General features: G+C 46.7%; 1 protein-coding gene across 4 annotated transcripts in view; it reads left to right on the forward strand.

The window, feature by feature from the left end:
- SLC24A3 (solute carrier family 24 member 3) overlaps positions 1–18,793 on the forward strand; it is a 488,971-nt gene that overhangs the window by 353,451 nt on the left and 116,727 nt on the right. For all 4 annotated transcript variants that reach the window (XM_034641621.1, XM_011225465.2, XM_034641622.1 and 1 more), the window contains exons 5-6: positions 507–591; positions 975–1,078. In XM_034641621.1, the coding sequence (XP_034497512.1) occupies positions 507–591; positions 975–1,078 (189 nt within the window). The remainder of the gene's footprint in view (positions 1–506; positions 592–974; positions 1,079–18,793) is intronic.

An 18,793-nucleotide genomic window follows, 5' to 3' on the forward strand; every position in this document is an offset into this window, starting at 1 on the left:
TCCACCCCCAAAGCCACTGTAACCTCCTAGAATCAAGACTTGCAAACTGGTTACAAGGATCCTCATTTAGCCTGTGCTAGGCATGGCATTGAAAAAAATCAGGATGTTTTGCATAAAAATGTGGATTTGGGCATCTCTTAAGAAGTAAGGCTATTTGGGAACACTGAGGGAAGTGAGTGGCACACCATTTAGAAAGGAGGCGGGTGCCCATTGTGTCTCACACCAGACCACCCCACCACCCTCTGTCATCTGCACAACATCCAGGGTTTCTGGGTTAGGAATTCCTAGATCTTGTCAAGAGCCTTTAACTCACAGGGATACGCAGCCCTCTCCCTGCCCCTACCCCCGAGGAGGATGGCCAGAGGAGCGGTGTTCCAGCAGGGGAGGCCAAGTTGGGGGGTTGGGGGGTTATGGGAGGCCCTGAGCTTGGGACCTCAGGAGTCATGATCGCTTCTGTTCCCGGGGGAATCCCAGCTCACCTGTGCTTTGTCCTTGCTCCTCTGCAGCGCCTGCACCTCAGTGAAGACGTGGCCGGGGCCACGTTCATGGCAGCCGGCAGTTCGGCCCCAGAGCTGTTCACATCCGTCATAGGTAGGTGATGACTGGGGGACATCTCAGCCCTGCCCTCTCCTAAGGACAAGGGCTGTGGGGACAGATAGCCTTCCAGTGGGTTGGCTAATAGGAAATGAGACTCTCAAGACCCCAAGGATCAGAACACCATCTTCCCGCCCCTCTGTGGTTGCTGTTATTCTTTTGCTTAAGTGATGCTTTCACTTTGCATGAGTGTGTCCCAGTTCCTGAGCCAATACCGCATGAAGCAATAGCCCCAATGCAGATTTTAGAACTCTCTCCTGTCCTCGGCTGTTTCCTGTGGACCCTGACAACAGTCTAACTAACACTTGTGACAACTCCCCCATGCCCACATTGGAATGCAACTGGCCACAACAGCCAGGCTGACATTAGGTCTGTTTCAGGGGTCTTCATTACGAAGGGCGACGTGGGAGTCGGGACCATTGTGGGCTCCGCTGTGTTCAATATCCTGTGCATCATCGGTGTCTGCGGGCTCTTCGCTGGGCAGGTGAGGCCGGCAGCAGAACGCGGCATGGGGTCAGAGGGGATGGCGTGGATGTGGGGCGGGAGCGCCGTCAGCATGGGGGCCAGCGGTCTCAGGCAGCGGCGACATGGGATCTCACGCCCCAGGAGGCTGCCCAACTGGGACTGGAGACCGTCAGGCACCATTGTTTGGTCTCTGTGTTGATGGCGTGCAGAGCGCTGCGTTCACATCAATAATTAACCAACCCGAAGTGCAGGCTATGAATCTGAAGGTGTCAGGCTCATTTTGAACGTCAGGATCTGAACTGCAATGACCTAAAAAAATTTAAGGTATGGCTTTGCCTCACTGGCGATAAAGTAAATAAGAGAGAGAGGGAGGAAACGACAGGTGTTTTTTCTGCTAAAAAACATTTGCGGCTGTCACAGCGTAGGACAGTTTTGTGGCAGCCATCAAGCAATTTATTTACATGGTTACTTTAGCTTACTTTTGGGACCCTGAGGGGCTTTGCATGCCTGCATTTTGTCTATGGAGACTGTTCTACTTCCAGGGAGTGTCTTGGCGTCTGGTATCTGTTTTGGAAAGCCTTGGGAAGACACCCAGAAATCACCTAAGTGCAAGGCTCGCTGGTAGCCCGGGTGATGCTGAGGCACCCAAGGGTTGGCCAGCTCTGATGTCCTGATTCCCTCATAGGAACTTTGATCCTGAGCTTTGCCTGGACACCCAGGCATTGAATGTCTTCTAGGAAAAGCATCTTCTAGAAGCCCATTTAGAGCCCTCTGCTTGCATTATTGAGGAACCGGTGATCCTAACCAGCTCCCTCACTGTGGAGGACACAGCTAGAGGCGGCTGGCTGGTTTGAAGTCTGAAGAAAATGCCTTCAAACCTCCTTCCACATCCTTTTCTGGGCCCCTGTGCTGTCCACTCAGCTGGCCAGGGGTGCCCACCCTGCCTGCCTCTCTGATGCAGACTGGAGAGTCTCTGCAGGAGGCCTCTGGGACACCATTGCCATTCTCCACTGCCCATTTCTAACTGCCACCATTTCATGCCCATCAGTTTGTTCAGGTTGCCTGATGGGTTGGCTGCTTGTGGGTGACAGGCAGAGGGATACCTCAATCTCACCAGGAATGGGCTCCAGAGCCCACAAATATGTCCATACGTGATGACTGAGTTCTGTCCAACTGACATTTTCTTTTTTCTCATCCTTTTGATCCATTTTCTCTAGTCTTAAATTCTGTGGACCCAGAATATGGTGTTTTTTTAGAGCTCTTATAAATATAGTTAGTGCCCCCCCAAAACCCAAAAAACAAAAAAACGAGTCTCCACCTTTGCCTTCGGTGCCATTTGCGCGTGCGTGGATCTCATCTTGTTGGCCGTCATCTCGTTGCCCTGCGGAGATGAAGAGCCACATCCTGCAGAAGAGGCTGTTGCTGTTCACACTTTCTTAATTAGCGTTGTCACCATTAGCAGTATGATTATTGGCCTGGCTGTTATTCGTGTTGTCATTAGTTCATTAGTCATTTGTACCTGAGGCTTGATGGAAAGGCGAGCCCAAAGAGGGAGAAGGAACGTAAAGAAATGAAACAAGTGACCTGGAGGTATCTAGTAAATGCCAGGCAACTAATTACATATGAAGTGGCTTGCATTCATTTGTATTCATAATTTATTAGCAATGCGGTTAATCACTCGCTTGGTTAGAACACCTGCTTGAAAGGCAGATTGCTTCCCAAACTTCAGCACGTGCTGGTCTCAGTCACTTTCCTCCCTCTAGAAGGTCTTTGCAAGCTCATCTCGCAGAGAGAAGTAGCCTCCACGATGTTGTTAGAAGTTGCCCACGTGATGCTTCTGGGCGCCAGCACTTACTTCTGTTTTTTTCCTTGCCTTGTGCCCACTTGGAGATTGCTAAGGCAATCCACCTCTCTTCTTTCTGCAATTTGTAGAATCCCAGAGGATTCCCAGAGGAGGGAGCAAAATTATGTTTTGGAAAGAACATGGGTCCGGGAATCAGACTGGCCTGGGTTTGAATCTCTGCCCTTTGCTGGCGGTGAAATCTTGGAGAAGTGACTACCACTCCTCTGAGCCTGTTTTCAAATCTATGGAGCAGGTGCAGATAATCCCACCCACCACCTAGCATCACCATCAGGGTGAAAGAGAACATGTTCAGCATTAAGCAGGAGTCAGCCCACATGTAAATGCTCAGTAAAAGATGCCATTATCAGCTCTCAGAAGAATAACAATCCATGTGGTTCTCACCTCCAAATCCCACCATAAGTCACTGTGATCATTTGGCCAAGAAATTGGTGGAATCTACTAACTAGTGGAACATCCATGAGGTGCCAGGTGGGGAAGGAAGGGAAGGTCAGGGAGAAGGTCTTCTAAATGAAAATCACAGTGAGAAAATGTTGACAGAGGAACGATCTCAGAGGACTGGCCTTTGCCTTCATGCTGTCTCATCAGTGGGAGGGAATGGAAAAATCGGTGAGAAATGAATCCTGCCTTACATACAGAGAAGCGTTCCCAGGTGGTGGGGCCGGTGCCGTGGAACACCACAGCAAAGGATGGATATTGGGAATTGAACGGATTAATAGATCCAATCATGGGTCTCACTTAGCTTAATTATTTCTGTGACTCCACACTTTCATTTGGCTGGGAGAATTCCCCGCCAGTGCCCTCGGGCCTCTTTCTAATGTATTCCGGCCTGAAGGGCTGCTCATGACCAAGTCTGTTACTCATCTGAAATCAAAGTAATTAAGCAGTAAGGTTTGAGTTCCTGTCTCAATTAGGGTTCTGATGAATTCGATGTAATTAAATGTGTGCCGTATTTGCAGTTTGCAAACATACCCAGCGCTCTGGTGTTCGCCTAAGGTGCTTTGGGGAGTTTATGGGACAAGAAGAAAATTGCTTCTTAGAAAGTGGCTTTTAGGGGCGCCTGGGTGGCACAGCGGTTAAAGCGTCTGCCTTCGGCTCAGGGCGTGATCCCGGCGTTGTGGGATCGAGCCCCACATCAGGCTCCTCTGCTGTGAGCCTGCTTCTTCCTCTCCCACTCCCCCTGCTTGTGTTCCCTCTCTCGCTGGCTGTCTCTATCTCTGTCAAATAAATAAATAAAATCTTTAAAAAAAAAAAAAAAAGAAAGTGACTTTTAGAGCAGTTCTTGGCATCCCCACAAGACATGTACGGGGCTGTGGTCCTACAAGCTTGCTTTATTTAAAAACAAAAAATAATAAAAGGGAGAACACCAAGCTCTCAATGCAACATACTAATGTATTTTGCATATTGTGTGGCATGCACTTCATGCCAATTTTGCAAAACAATGTACTTATGAATTTAAATTCACCGTCCAGTGCATGTTAGGCTTTAAAGACATAACCACAGAGTAAACAGTTTAAGTGCATCCCAGATTAGGACGTTATATTCCAATTACAGGTTGGTAGATGGCTCCAGTTTATAATAAAGAACTCCAGCATCACCTCTCCTGGCATTCTCGAAATATGCCTGATGTTCCCTGGCGAGGTCCATCTAACGTTGGCTGACTTCACCTTTCTCCAAATAACACCCTGTCTGTGCTGGCCTCTTTACACAAACCCGAGTAGCACCCAGAGGTTGTACATTTGAACTGAAGCCTGCCTTCAGTTGGGTTTCCATGGAAGAATCTAAGCAATGATTCCAAGGCAGGTAGTTGATCTGAAAAGTGATCCCAGGACATGCCAGAGAGGGGGTGAGTGAGGCCAGGAAGAGAAAGTAGCCAAGGAAAGTGTGTTTAGCAAGTAAGTTACCGCTGTGGGCAGCTGGGATGTACTTCTTCTGGGGGGAAGGGGAGACTGTCTCGAACATAAGTCTCTAAGGTATCCAACCCAAGGGAAAGGGAGCCGGGGTGTTTATCCACCAGCCTCCACCAGTCGTTGGTAAGGACTGCTCCTGCTGGACATGGGCAGGGTAGACTTTGGGAGAAAACCCCAAAGCAAAGAGACATAAAGGCTGGGTCCTGGAAGTATCCAAAATGATAAAGTTAGAGAGACAGAAGTGAGGCCCATAAAGCATTTTCTAGATACTCAACTAAGCCTTTAAAAATAAGCCACCTGCGCAGTCTCATTTTCAACTCTCCTGGATGAAACACAAGCTTCGGCACTAGGCTGACTATTAAGAGTTTAGGGCCAGGATGTCTTGCATTTAGGGAATTTCCTCTTGTGCTAAAAATAACAGCTACCACTCTAGGCACTTACTGCTTGCATTTGGGACCCAGAAGACGTTGGCTCCATGGGAACACCAAAAACCAGTCTGGGGAATATAAAATCATACTTGTATATGAGACTATCAGAGAACAGTAGAGGCAGGAGAGACTTGATGAACTGACCTCCAGAGAGAGGAGACCTCTGTCAGTGAGCTGAGTCCTGGCAGGTCTGGATGCAGGGAGAGCAGAAGGCTGTGAAGATCCAGAATTTGTGGGGTGGGGATGAAGCCAGCCGAGCTGCTGGTGGTTCTGGACATGGCTGGGATGTCCTGGAGTCTGAAAGACTATCACATACAGTAGTAATTTGCTCATTAAAGGATAGTTCTTGACATCCCCAAATTTGCTGGGAAAAACACAAGTGAAGGCAGGACTGAGAAACAGAAAGAGATCATTCCATCTGCACCATCTCACATTCTCCCAGTCCGTGAAATCGAGGAATCCCAAATCCAACCCTAAGAGCTAGGAGGCTAGCCCTTCCTGTAGAAGCTGGGGAGGTGGGCCTGACCACAGGTGACCCACCGTTCAGTCTCAGTCAAATGAGCACTTGCTGAAATCTGAATAATCACTTACTCGCTTTAGCCAGCGGATGAGAGCAGAACATGAAATTTCTGGGGGGAAAAATCAGTATTATTCTTCAGTTCTCACTTTTCTTCTGTATATAATTTCCAGGATGCAGTAATAAAATTCAAAACCTATGAGGAAGCAGGAGTAGGACTCATAACCAAGGAAAAGCAGCAGCAGAAGCAAACCACAGATGATACAGATACAAGAATTAGCGGAAAAGAATTTAAAATATCTATCTTAAATAGGGACAGATAGGAAAAATAAATAAATGGTTGGGGAATTTTGGCAGAGAAATGGAAAAAAATAAGAAAAACCAGATCAAAATTATATATAATTTATAATATATATAATATTTGTAATATATATATTTATATATATAATATATATTATATATTGTATGTATATATATATGATATAAGCAACCCCCATTCTCATTTATTAAACTTTCCCAGTGTACAGGCACTACAATGTGCTTTATAAATATTTGTAGAAATACACCTACTGAGTTTTAAGACAGTATTATCATCATTTACAGCAAGGAAGAAGGTACCTGAGTGCAGCAGCGGCTACCTTGAGCTGGTGAAGCCTGGTTTGGAGCCCACATCTGCTGACTGTAAAATCCATTCTCCTTCCTCATGGGGAGCCTATGACTTAAAACTCCCCAGATGTTATTATTGCAGTATTACGATTATGTCTAGTGTTTATGTGTTCCCTAGAAGTGGGTAGTGTAGGAGCTGGGGGCAATGCAAAGAAGGGACTTATTCGCACAATGGTGGTACCCCAGGATGGGTGCTGGAAGTACTCTGCCCAACCAGTGCTCAGCTAGAAGCTTCTCTTATAATCAGATGGCATCATTTACCGCCGGACTTTCACTTACACTAAACAGATGGACGATTCAGGCTGATAAACACAGTAAGAGACCCACAGACCACCCCGGTTTACCCTGTTCACCTTGGCTCCTGGCTTATCGTTCTTTACACAAAACCCAACACATCACTTAACCATGTTCCAGTTCTGGGCGTCCAGATTACCCAAGAGGCTGAGGGACCGAACAGGTGAGACTGAAAAACCCCACACACATCCCTGGAAACGGGCTGGCGGTCTGTCATTCCCCCTAGAAAGGGAGATGAGAGTGAACGAGGGAGAATGAGTGATCTGTGGAGTACTCGAGGGGCAGGTCCTGCCAAAGGCCTCACCCTGGAGGCAGGATGCTTTACTATTTGATCAGTGAGTAGGAGAAGAAAATTTGTGGTGTGGAGGAAACGAAGGCCAGGTTTGGGTCTGTCTGGAGCAGTCACTGGATCTATCACATTCCAGTGAAATAAGAATTTCTCCTTGTGACATCTGCCAGCTACCCACCTCAGGAAGACCTTGCTAGAAAGCAGATCCCCAGCCCTAGTTTGAGACCAGCTGAACTCAGAAGAGCAGATGTACCTGCTTGAGCCCCATCTGCAGGCTCAGCTCAACTCAAATTCGTGGACCATGCTTGGCCTTGGGCAAGAGGCAGCCCTCGTTGGGAGTTGGCCCAGGCAGCGTGAACTGTCCCTGCTTGATGTCTCAGTCCTGTAACTGGCTGTCTGCCCTCACTGTCTCCTGGTCATTTCTTTTCCATGGCCATTCCCACTGCCCATTCAAGGCCAGGTACTGGCAGGGCTCCATACCTGATCTTCCCCCTGACACACACTTGCTCCCGGCCTCGAGTTCCATTAAAGTCACCCACCCACCTCTGTGCTGCTCCATCTTGATAGCCTCTGCATCCTTATCCCAGATCTCTTTGTTAGCTTTGACTTTGGCTTACAGCACTTGTATCTGGCTTATTCTGCATCCTTGACATGATCTCCTGAAATCAGATCTATTCCTGGACGCACATGTAGATTAGTTAAGAGGCTTTTAGTTTCGGGTAACAAAAAGTCCCCTCCTCTAACTGGCTTCCTAAATGAAGGGAATTTATCAGTGTCTCTGAAAAATACAGACGAAAATGGACATCAGGTGTGCTTTGCTCAGGGATCTGGCCCACTTTCTGTGATTGTCTTATTGCTAACCTTCTCTGACTCCTTCCTCAGACTATCCTTCAAGGCAAAAGATGACTGTAGCGGTTTCATGACTTATAGACACACACCACATTGACCAGAAGAGAAAGAGGATGTCTCCCCACCCACCCTACCTCTCTTCCCCCACCTGGCATGATCAAACAAAAATCTGAGTGGGCCAACTTGGGTCACCTGACCATCCCTGAACCAGTAGCAAAGGAATTAGAGTAACCCAATTGGCTTAGGGTAATCAAGAACCACCTGCCCATTTTCTTCTTCTCCCCAGAGCTAAAAATGTGATCAGCTCTGCCCCAAATATATAGCTTTTGATCCCCGATTATTATACAAAACAGATAAATGACTACTATGCAGTATCCCATGCTGCCTTGGTGGCTGCTTCCCCTTCGCTGGTGTAACAGAGATGATGAAGTACACAGATCTGTCACAGGTCTTTGGGTGAACGTAGGGTTTCATTTTGTTTGGGTGGATAATGTAGGAGTGGGATTGCCAGGTTGTATGGTGAGTACGTTTATAAGAACATGCCAGCAGTTTTTCAATGTGCCTGAACCATTTTGTGTTCCTCACACTATGTGAGGTTGCAGATGCTTTGTCTTCGACAGCACTGAGTGTTACCGGTTTCCTTTTGTTCCAATTTTAGCCATTCTAGCGAGTGTGGGTGTCACTTCACTGTGGTTCTAATTCGCATGATCCCTAATGAGTCATGATGGTAAGCATCTTTTCACGTGCTTACTTATCATCCAGTGTATTCTTTGATGGAGACTCTGTGCAAATCTTTGCCCATTTTTTTTAAATGAAGGTTTTGTCCTCGATGCCACTGTTCAGACATCCTCTAACCATCCCATTGGACCTCCCCTCTGAGTCCTTCCGTCCAATTCACTTCCATTTCCAAATCAGTAGAGCCTGAGGCCATTAGAAACGATTGAAAGTGGTCTTGGCCATGCTTTGTTTCTTTCATTGCTTGCACGTGGGTTTGTAAGAGAGGTACTTAGAAACGGTACTCCTGAGTTGTGTGGGAGAAAATGCAGAGGCCGCCTGTCTTCGTCCAGCCTGACTGTGCATGTAGCAGTCACTGGGAGCTGAGATGCACCATTCCAGAAATGGCGGGAGGAAAGCAGGAGCCTCTGGAAGCCAGGGCAGAACATTCCTCCCATGTAATTAAGTCTCACGTTGTTCCTTGAAAGTGAGCAAAGAAGATGGGGTTTCAGGTCGCTGGCTCCATCCTTGGAAGGGTTGTTCTCAGTGTTGGCCAAGACTTTGAATGCACAAGGAGACCAGAACCTTACCCCATTGTGGCTGGCCACCACCCCATGAAGAGAGTCCATCTTTTAGGCACAAATGACATTTCTTTTCATGATCTTGCCCAAGTGAACACAGTGTCCCCCACACTGCCTTCTATTGTAGATAAGTGGGGCTTTTTGCAGGAATCTGCCCTCTGGGCTGGTGCCAAATTGAACCAGAGCCAGGCTACCCCTTACTGAAATCACAGAAAGAGATATAAACTGTGGGCAACCTGGCCCTCTCCCCCACCAGCAGCTGAACCTGGGGTTGAGAGTAAATGCAGGAAGGACAAAAGCCCATCTGACAGGCAGGTGCATGTTTTATATAGTATTTCTCTTTAACCAGCACACTTCAAGTCCTTTACCCTGTGCCAGGCACTGTTCTTGCCATTTTGCATAGATTAACCCTCTTGGTCCTCACAACAGCCCTGTGACAAGGACACTGTTTTTAGAAAACGAGAAACTGGGCTCCAAGAGGCTGAGCAGTGTGTCAGTCACAGAACCAAAAAGTTGAGAGGCTTTTAAGGCTGCAGGGGTCCGGCCTGCAGCCCTGAAGTAACTGGTTCTCTCTCAGATCCAGCTCAGAGAGCCGATTTCGCCTGAGCTTTACCCAGCAAGATCCCTCTGCATTCACGGCAGGCAGTCATTCTCACCATCCCTCAAAAGATCTCAAATGCCCCCTTCACCCCCAAATGGAATGTGAGTGTGGCATTTTCTGAGCTTACGTTCTTCTGGTGCATTCTGGCTTCTTGGGCCTGTACACCCACACTTGGACTCCATGAAAGCTCCAGGGGGGCCCAGGCACCCCAGCACTTGACACTTGCACTTGGTGAGAGACCCCCTCACCAAGACACTTGCCCTTTATTCATAGCCAAAACCTGCAGACAGTACTGGGGAAGGTGAGGAATTCTAATCACAACCTTCTAATTCCACTCCAGGCAAAAAGTCACTGGAAAGTTCCTTGTGATAAAAGAACACAGAATTTTAGCAAGTCATGAAAGTGTATCTGCAGTAGGACAAAAAAGGCCTTCTGCTGGGTGGCGACCAGAGTCCTCCTGGCTTAGCTTCTGCCTACCCCCCCCTCTGCCCCAACACATAGGGCATTGCATGGGCTATGATGGAACAGACCAGATTTCATGCTTTGGATCCAAGCAGCTATGGTCAGAGTGTCCATGGCTTGAGGCATGGCCAGCCCCTGACACTGAGAATCCCCAGTACTTAAAATCCCAGCCCTGTCTGCATAATAATGTTAATTAAAGGTGGTTTGTCTTCTAGTATTGCCATCTATGAATTTAAAGCCAGGGTAATAATCCATTGATTGTGTTCTGGGAGGAAATGTTTATATTATATTCCTTTTTTGGGCAGTTAGTTCATTCACTGATGCAACAAATGTTTATACCGAGCGCCTAGCATATTCTAGGCACTGAAGAGATACTAGTGAAGAAAATTACATTCTAGTAGTGGGCTGTGGGATGTTAAATACCCAACAAAGATAAGAGATTGATACATTAGATAGATGACAAATAGGCAGGCGGACAGATTGATAGAGTTTGAGATAGTGAGGGAGTCAAATGAGGAGATGATATATTATCCCAGGTGGTGGTCAATGCTATGAAGAGAATAAAGCAAAGTAAGGGTCACAGAGAGTAGATGGGAGAAGGAATACTGATTTATAAAGGGTTTCCAGGAAAAGTACCTTTGTATAAGTGTTGATAGTTTAATGGGGGCAAGAAAATACTGCTGTTTTCCACTCCATGAAGAAAATGGCACCATCTAAAATGAAGACTCTGGCTCTGGGCACTGTTTTGAACATTTGAATCTCTCTGAGCAGAAAGAACATGCCCCCCAAGCAGATAGACAGCTCTTGCCCTGGGACAGTGTAAAGGCTGGTCTGCTAACCTCACAGGGTAGAACAAGAACACACCAATGCCAAGCACAGCAGGAAGAGGCGTGTGCAGTGACAACCACCACCCCCAGCCACCATGAGATGCAGGAGGAGGCTGCAGGAGGAGGCTGCAGAATTGTAGGGAAGCTCTTTCCTGCCAGTAGGGAATCACGGTGTGTGGTGTGTGCTCCCTGAGGGTCTGGCCCGGCTCCACCTAATTCCAACTGTATCTGCAGCACCAAGAGTACTGCACACATATGGTAAGCACTCTGTCTATTTTGATGAGTAACAGACTAATACACTGATGTGGGGCAGGGGGAGGATGGGTGTATGGGTCTGAGATACAGTTCACAGTGCCCCCTAGCCTGGCGCAGATATGCTCAGGAACTTTTTGACAGGTGTTTGGGGCTTAGACAGATGCAGAGATGAATGTCCCAACTTGCCACCAAGTACCCCAAAGACAAGGTGGATTGAAACAGCAGAAACTCTTCGGGAAGAACTTGAACTTGAGACATAGTCTTGAAATCTAATTAGCGATTTTATGTGGACTTTGATTCTTGGATCCATTCACTGCCTATTATGTATAGGCACAGGGCATACAGAGGTCAACAAGAGAGGAAAGAGGAAAGAGCTCTGCCTTTCTAGAGCTCATAGACCAGTAGGGAAACCCAGGCAGGAGCATGTAAATCAATAAATGATGAAGTAATAATACAAAACAAGAAGTTCTTGAAGACAGTGCATTGGGATATGGGATGACCAGTGGGAAAGATAGAGGAGCAGCTTCGGCAAGAGTGGTCAGGAAAAGGGTGTAAAAGGAACCCCAAATCATGAAGGTGACTCCATATGCAAATCTGGGAAAGAGGAACAAGTTCAGACAGGAACAAGTGTGGCATGTTTGTGGGTCAGGAAAGGGGCCCATTTGGAGCCTCATGAAGGCAGAGTGTGGCTGAGAGAGAGCTCTGGTTGGAGGCAGATCATGGTGGGATTTGGGCGAAGTGGGGAGCCATTGGAAAGTTGTAAACTGTAGAGTAACATTACCTAAATTTATACTTTGGGAAATTTACTTGAACTACCCTGGAGGGAAAGGCACCCTATGGAGACAAGATGGTGGCAGGGAGACCAGTTAGGAAGTTTGTGGTGAGGCATGACTTGAATTTGGGGCAGTAACAATTATAAGAAGTGGTTGTTAGACTTAGAATATTTTTGGAGATGGTGCCAAGAGGATTTGCTGACAAATTGGAAATGAAGGTGACAGAATGAGATAAATCATGGAAGATTGGGGATTTTGGTCATGACCCATGTAAACGGTGCCTAGCAATATAAATGAGTACAAATCAGTCTGAGAACTGAGGAGGGTTAATTTTCAAAGAATAGCGTATTATCTAACATATTCTAAAGTCTGCCCTGGTGTGTCAGAACCAGAAACTTGGTAAGGGGGCCAAAATACATTGTGAGTTGTTTTTTTTTTTTTTAATTCAAAGTCTGATCAGCCATCTGTTACTCACCAGCCACTTTGCTGGCCAGCTTTTGTCACTAACAGCCCTACTCAGCCTGCCTGAGCTACCCAGCCCAACTGTCATAGACAGCCACTGCTCCGATTGGTGTCACTTGGGGTGAAAGTACTGATTAGCTCCTTCTAGGACCTCAGATGCAGTGACACCTGAGTCCTGGATGGCACTGCCCATCTCATGTCAACCTCAGTCTTCTCGAATTTACAGCTGACACCTGGGAGCTCCATAGACCGCTGATGGTCATGATCTTGCATTTGGTGAAGTCAGATAAGAACAGTTGAAATCCCCAGCATTTACTGTGGTGAGGCTGGACCCATCATTTTCTCTATTATTTCCTTTCCCCTACCTACCCTGGGTCCAGATAGAGCTGAGATATTGTATCAGATCACACTAGGCTATGGTACCATGGGGGTGTCTTTATTCCAGGTTCTCTGAGTTCCAATGAACCCTATCTCTACTTGCTAATTCATCAGGACTCAGTTTGCAACTTGAAAATTGGGGAAGCAGGGGGAAGCAACCAAGGAAAATTTTGTGAATTTTTTTGCCCTTTTTTTTTTAATATGACAAAACACTTTTATAGTTCATTCTTTTCTATTACAGGCCAGTCTTCTTTTATTTATGTGAAGTAAGACATTTATGCCCTCCTGATCCAGCTGCTCTTTCCTGCAGGGGAAATATCACTCTGCATTTAAATGGAAACCTTAAGACTGGACCTGAGCCTGAATCTCCAAGTGAGAAATAAACAAATGTCATTAACCTTTCCAGATAGCGTGCAGACCGTTTGGGGCAATGGGAGAGCTCATGTACCAAATGTCTGGGTTTTACAGGCAAAGTCAGTTGGAGTAGAGGTTGGTCTGGGGCTTTCCTCCCCCTGACTCAGCTAAGGGGTGGCTTATGTTTACACGGCAGGAAGGGGAACTCTCTTTCCCTGTAGCAGATATACATGAACTGCCATCTCCAGGAGACTTTTCTCCAGGAAAATGGCTTCGGTATGCTTTATTTGATTTTTTTCCCCCAAGATCAAACCACAGCTGCAGTTGGGACTTGGAAAGTGAGAATTAGGGTACTTGATGCAGTAGCCTCCAGTGGGGGAACTCAAGGCTAGGTCAGCTGTTAGACAGCATGAGACCCCTGGCCTTCATCGTGTCAAGATCTTAGTCATTATACAGTGAACCTTATTTTCCCATTCCCTTGCTCTGTCTCTGATCACTGTGACATGCAGCTGCTAAAAACATGGGTTCTAGGTTCTCCGTAGCATCTTTGCCTTTTTTCCTTTTTTGTTTTTTAATAATATATAACATTCTTCTGCTTCCAGCTACCATCTATTTTTATTTTCAATTGAAGACAGTTTTAGTATTAACAGCTCATCTTTATTGGGATTTCATCTGAGTTAATATAAAATTTTATAGATATAGATACATGCTCAGTTCATGCTTCCATCAACCCCACGGAGTAGCTATTGTTTTTCTCATTTTACAGATGCGAAAATTGAGCCCAGAGTAGGAGGTGGGGTAACTTGCCCCGGACCACACATCCAGGAATAGCAGAGTTGGGATTCAGAACTAGGCCATCTTGTTCTAGAATTTGTATCCTTAATCCCCGTGGAACAAAAACCAGCAGAGAAAAGCAATGTGAGGAGGTCTCTGATGGTGGAAGGTTGTAGAAAAACACGTTTTGCAGCTGAAGGAAGAGGCCCTCCGAGATTGTCAGATAGCTCTTCTCTCTGGTCTAGAAGTGTCTACATGTATGGGGTTTCCTTTAAGTCCTTCTGTTTTAGAACTTTTTATAGAAAGTGCTGAGACCAACAGCTTGGGAAGGGGGGCTGTCTCTGAGTGAAAAACCAGATGATGTCTTCTTTCAGCAACGGAGACTCTGTTCTGAGCTGCATTTATACATGCTCTGACTATGGCTGGTGTTGAAATGTGTTGTGGGATAAAATGGACATCAAGACCTTCTAACACCACTGCTATGGTGCAGTGACCTTCCACAGCACAGAGCAGCAGCTAGCCTGGCCCTTTCACTGCCCCACATTGATTGGGGTTGTGCCTGATGGATTTGTGCAGCCCATTCTGCCCTTGGCCTATATTCTTTCTTTTAGGGGAGTCCATACTGTTTCAGGGAAAAGGAGGAAAGATTGAGAGGGACAGCCGGGTGGGTTCTTACTTGACCCAGGGAGGCAAAGCCCAGGGGGTCCTGGTGAAATGGCAGTTTCCTTTTCAGAAACTCATTTGTTTTGGAGCCCTTTGGTGGCTTGGTTTTACTTGTACCACCTGTGAAGGCCCAGGGGCCGGGTTGAAAGCCCACTGGAGTCTTCCTGAAAGAAGCCTCCATGTTCTCTGCACAAAGATGTGAACCAAACTGAGGCAGGAAATCTCTTGCTTTTACCCAAGTGATAGGTTCAGCTTCTGGCCGTCTTAGTCTCCCCTTGCTCCTAGCTCCAGCTGCCAGACCCTGCCAGCTCCCCCCTGGACGAACCCAAGTACAATTTAGAAACAAAAGGATCCTTATGAATAATTAAGTCTCTGGCCCTGATTTGTCCAGGATTGGGGCTGATTTCACTAGTCCTGCCTATCCTGGCCCAAAATTCTGTGGGATTTTGGTCTGAGCACTCCTGGCCATGCCACAGCATCTGTCCACTAAAGGTCCCCAGCTCTCCAGCCAGGTCACTCAGTGGGGGATGGTGGTGCCTGCTGATTTTTTTTTAAGATTTTATTTATTTATTTGACACACAGAGAGAGATAGCACAGGCAGGGTGAGCTGCAGGCAGAGGGAGAGGGAGAAGCAGGCTCCCCACCAATCAGGGAGCCCGATGCAGGGCTCAATCCCAGGACCCCGGGATCATGACCTGAGCTGAAGGCAGACACTCAACTGAGACACCCAGGTACCCCAGATGCTGACTTCTTATGTTTCCAACTTTGTGATCCCTAATTTCTCTCCTTTTCCAAAGAAGAGAGCAGTGTGAAAGGGTGCAGGGGTCCATAGTGGGTATTTCTGAGGTTGTTTGTGGGCTTTTAGTGCTCAGGTGTCAAGCCAGCCCCACCAGACATAGAAATCAATGAACTCCATAAATAGTCCGGAATTGATTTTGTGGGGTGTCTAAATACCCGTTTGCCCAAGTGGGCTGACTGGCGTCAAACCACTTGGCCATTGTTTGAAAGGGAAGTCCTTTCACCATCAGAAAAAAGAAGAGGGTTCCTGGAGCTTTCAGTGTTTCCAGACACATTTTCCCTTTCTTTTGTTGTCATTCATTGAATCATTTGTTCATTCTGGAATTAAGTGTGTTATCGCCGGCCTTGGAGCCATGTATGCACATAACCCAAGAAAATCCTGTGAATTCCTGGGGTACTGACTGTGGCTGTCCTTGGTGCCTTGTTCCCACTGAGCCTGGTGTGCAAGTGAGCCCCATCATTTCAGGTCTGTGGAAGGATTTCCAAGGAAGGCCTGGGACTCCAGTGACATTTGCCCACTAAGGGCAGCCCCAGACAGTGCCAGTTTGGTCCAATCACTTAATCAGTGATCCTTTACTGAGAGATAGTTCCAGTGCTTGGGAAAATGATTACAAGGCCAGATGAGCCCCCAAGCCCTTGTGTTGCTTATATTCCAGCCGAGGGAAGACCGATGAGGAACAAGCACACATTAATCAACAAGGTAGTTTCAGATAGAAATAGTCTGAAGATACTAAAAGAGCAAGCCTTGGTGATTAGCAGAGAGTGAGGGGCTGGAATGGGACCACCTCACATGCTGCAGGGAACCAAGAATTCTTGGGGCTAAGGCCAGATTGGTAAAGACCTAGAACATTTCCAGGCAGAGAAATTCCATGCAAGGGCCCTGAGATGGGAACAGAGGGGCAACTTGGGGGAACAGAAAGGAAGCCAGTGCTTCTTGAGACGGGGGTCTGGGGGGAGAGCCAGGGGTGAGGCAAGGCCCATTCCTGAAGGTCCTGGTGAGGGGTTTGGTTGCAATCAGGACAGTGTTCTAGGGAAATACTTGGGGGCACTTTCCTTGGCGAGATGTCACAGAGGGTGGTAAGGATCAGAAACTTGTGTGTTAACCTAAGTCTGTCAAGGTGTTAGATTGTTCTAAACCAGCTTAATGCCACAGGGACAACATCTCTAATACCACGCCATATCTGCCTTTGGATGTTGGCTCAAAACCCCCAGTCGCTGCCTCTGAGGAATTTCCCCAATGACCCCCCAGCACCCTCCCTCACTTCTCACCAGCTCTGTATCCTCACATCAAAGCACCCCCTTTTGGCTCAGCCTATGTTCCATTCCTGAAAGATAGGCAATCCATTAGCCTTAGCCACTTTCTCCTCTTTGTCTTATTCCAAATCCTTGTATCCTTCAAATTCTCAGCATTCCCCTCTTGCAGTGACCTTTCTGATTAGCTAGTCCCAAGCCCAAGTATTTGCCTCCCCCACTCAGGGGCCCATCTTCCCCTTCCTCCCACACCCATGTTGGAATACTTGGTCAGACCAAGGTGTATGCCACTTCCAGGTGCAAGATTTAAATTGGGAAGTCATGTGGGTGCTGAAAAATTGGAATGTGCTTGTGTGGTCTGGTGGTTATTATGAACAACAGGTCAGAATGTTTGAACCTGGGGACTGTCTATAGATAGGCCCCTTTGTTTGTCTGCCTTTCACAGTTATCTCTCAGATGTTACTTTTGAGTTGTAATTTGACAGATTTCTATTCAGGCTGAGCTTCCCCTACTTTCCAGACTCTCTGTGTGTTGCCTAAACTGAGTGTATCCTGCAGTTTTCGTTTCCCCCAGACTAAGGTTGGCCTAAATCCTAGTGAAAGAGGACAGGCTTTACTGAGAGCTAGGCATGACACATGCATTTTTTTTTTGTTCCTCATAACATCGTCACGGTATAGTTACCCCTAATTTGAGAAATGAAGACATTTGACAAATGTGATTACCAGCCTCCAAGATGCGTCCCACTTCCTGGTATTCAGGCCTCTTTGTTCCCCTCTCACCCTGAACAAGGATAACCCAGGTAACCAACAGTGTATTGTGGAAAAGGCAGTGTGTGGCTTTGGCCATAGAAGGCATGATTACTTCTGCCTTCCTTTCTCTCTTGGATCACTTGTCCTGGGGGAAGAGGCAGCTATGTTGTGAGGACACTCAGGCAGCCCTGTGGTGAGGTCAATGTGGGGAGAAACTGAAGCTTCCTGCCAAACAGCACCAATGTACCAGCCCTGTGACTGAACCACTTTAAAAGCAGCTCCTTCCACTCCTGTAAGTTGTCAGATGACTGTGGCCCCAACCAACATCTTCCCTGTGACCTAGTGAGACCTTGAGCCAGAATGACGCAGCTGAGCCACTTCCAGATTCTGAACCCTCAAAAACTCTGTGAGGTAATAACTGGGGTTTCTCGTGTTTAGTTGCTAAGGTTGGGGGTAGTTTGTTACACACGGTAGGTAACTAATACAGTAAAATTTACCCCATTTGGTAAATGACAAAACAAGCTCAAAGATATCAGGGATTTGCCAGGAAGTGGCAGAGCAGGCACTCTGGCCCACACCTATTTCACAGTAAAGTCCATGCTCCCACCTCCCTGTATGGCTGCCTGTGCCATCTGACTTTTGACAGGCAGATAATACCAGGTAAAAGCAACAGACCTCATTGATTTCATCTCAGTCTTGCAATGGTTCTAGATTTGGGGAACCCCAAAACATTGTGGAATGGTTAAAGACCAATCTGCATGAAGTGCTTGATTGATCAGATTTAATTAAAGCTCCATACTCACCCAGTTCAACCACAGATGTCTAATGTTTAGATTCTCACCCAGTGTTTATTTCTAGTTTTCTTCTCTATAATTTTTTGCATCACTTAAATCCACTGCCTAAATAGTCTGTTTCCAAATAAAACTTTTACTAAGCTTTCTCCACAAAAAAAGATCTTTTCTTTTTTTCAGTTCTTTTCTTCTTCCTTTCTCCCTCTCTTCCTTCCTTTCATCGCTCCCTTGCTTCCTCCCTCCCTCTTTCACTCCTTCCCTCCCCTCCTTCCTTCCTTCCCTCCTTCTTTCTTTCTTTCTTTCTTTCTTTCTTTCTTTCTTTCTTTCTTTAAAATATAGCTTTGGTGCTAGAATGTAATAGCAACATGTGAGTTTCTGAAGCTGGCATCAATGATTTTTAGGACTTTTAGCAACTTATATTGACTGCCATTAGGAGATGCAGGTCCAATTCCACAAGCGTGCCATTGGAATTATGGCCAGATTTGTG

This window comes from Ailuropoda melanoleuca, chromosome 13 (assembly GCF_002007445.2).
Source record: "Ailuropoda melanoleuca isolate Jingjing chromosome 13, ASM200744v2, whole genome shotgun sequence".
NCBI classification, from domain to species: domain Eukaryota; kingdom Metazoa; phylum Chordata; class Mammalia; order Carnivora; family Ursidae; genus Ailuropoda; species Ailuropoda melanoleuca.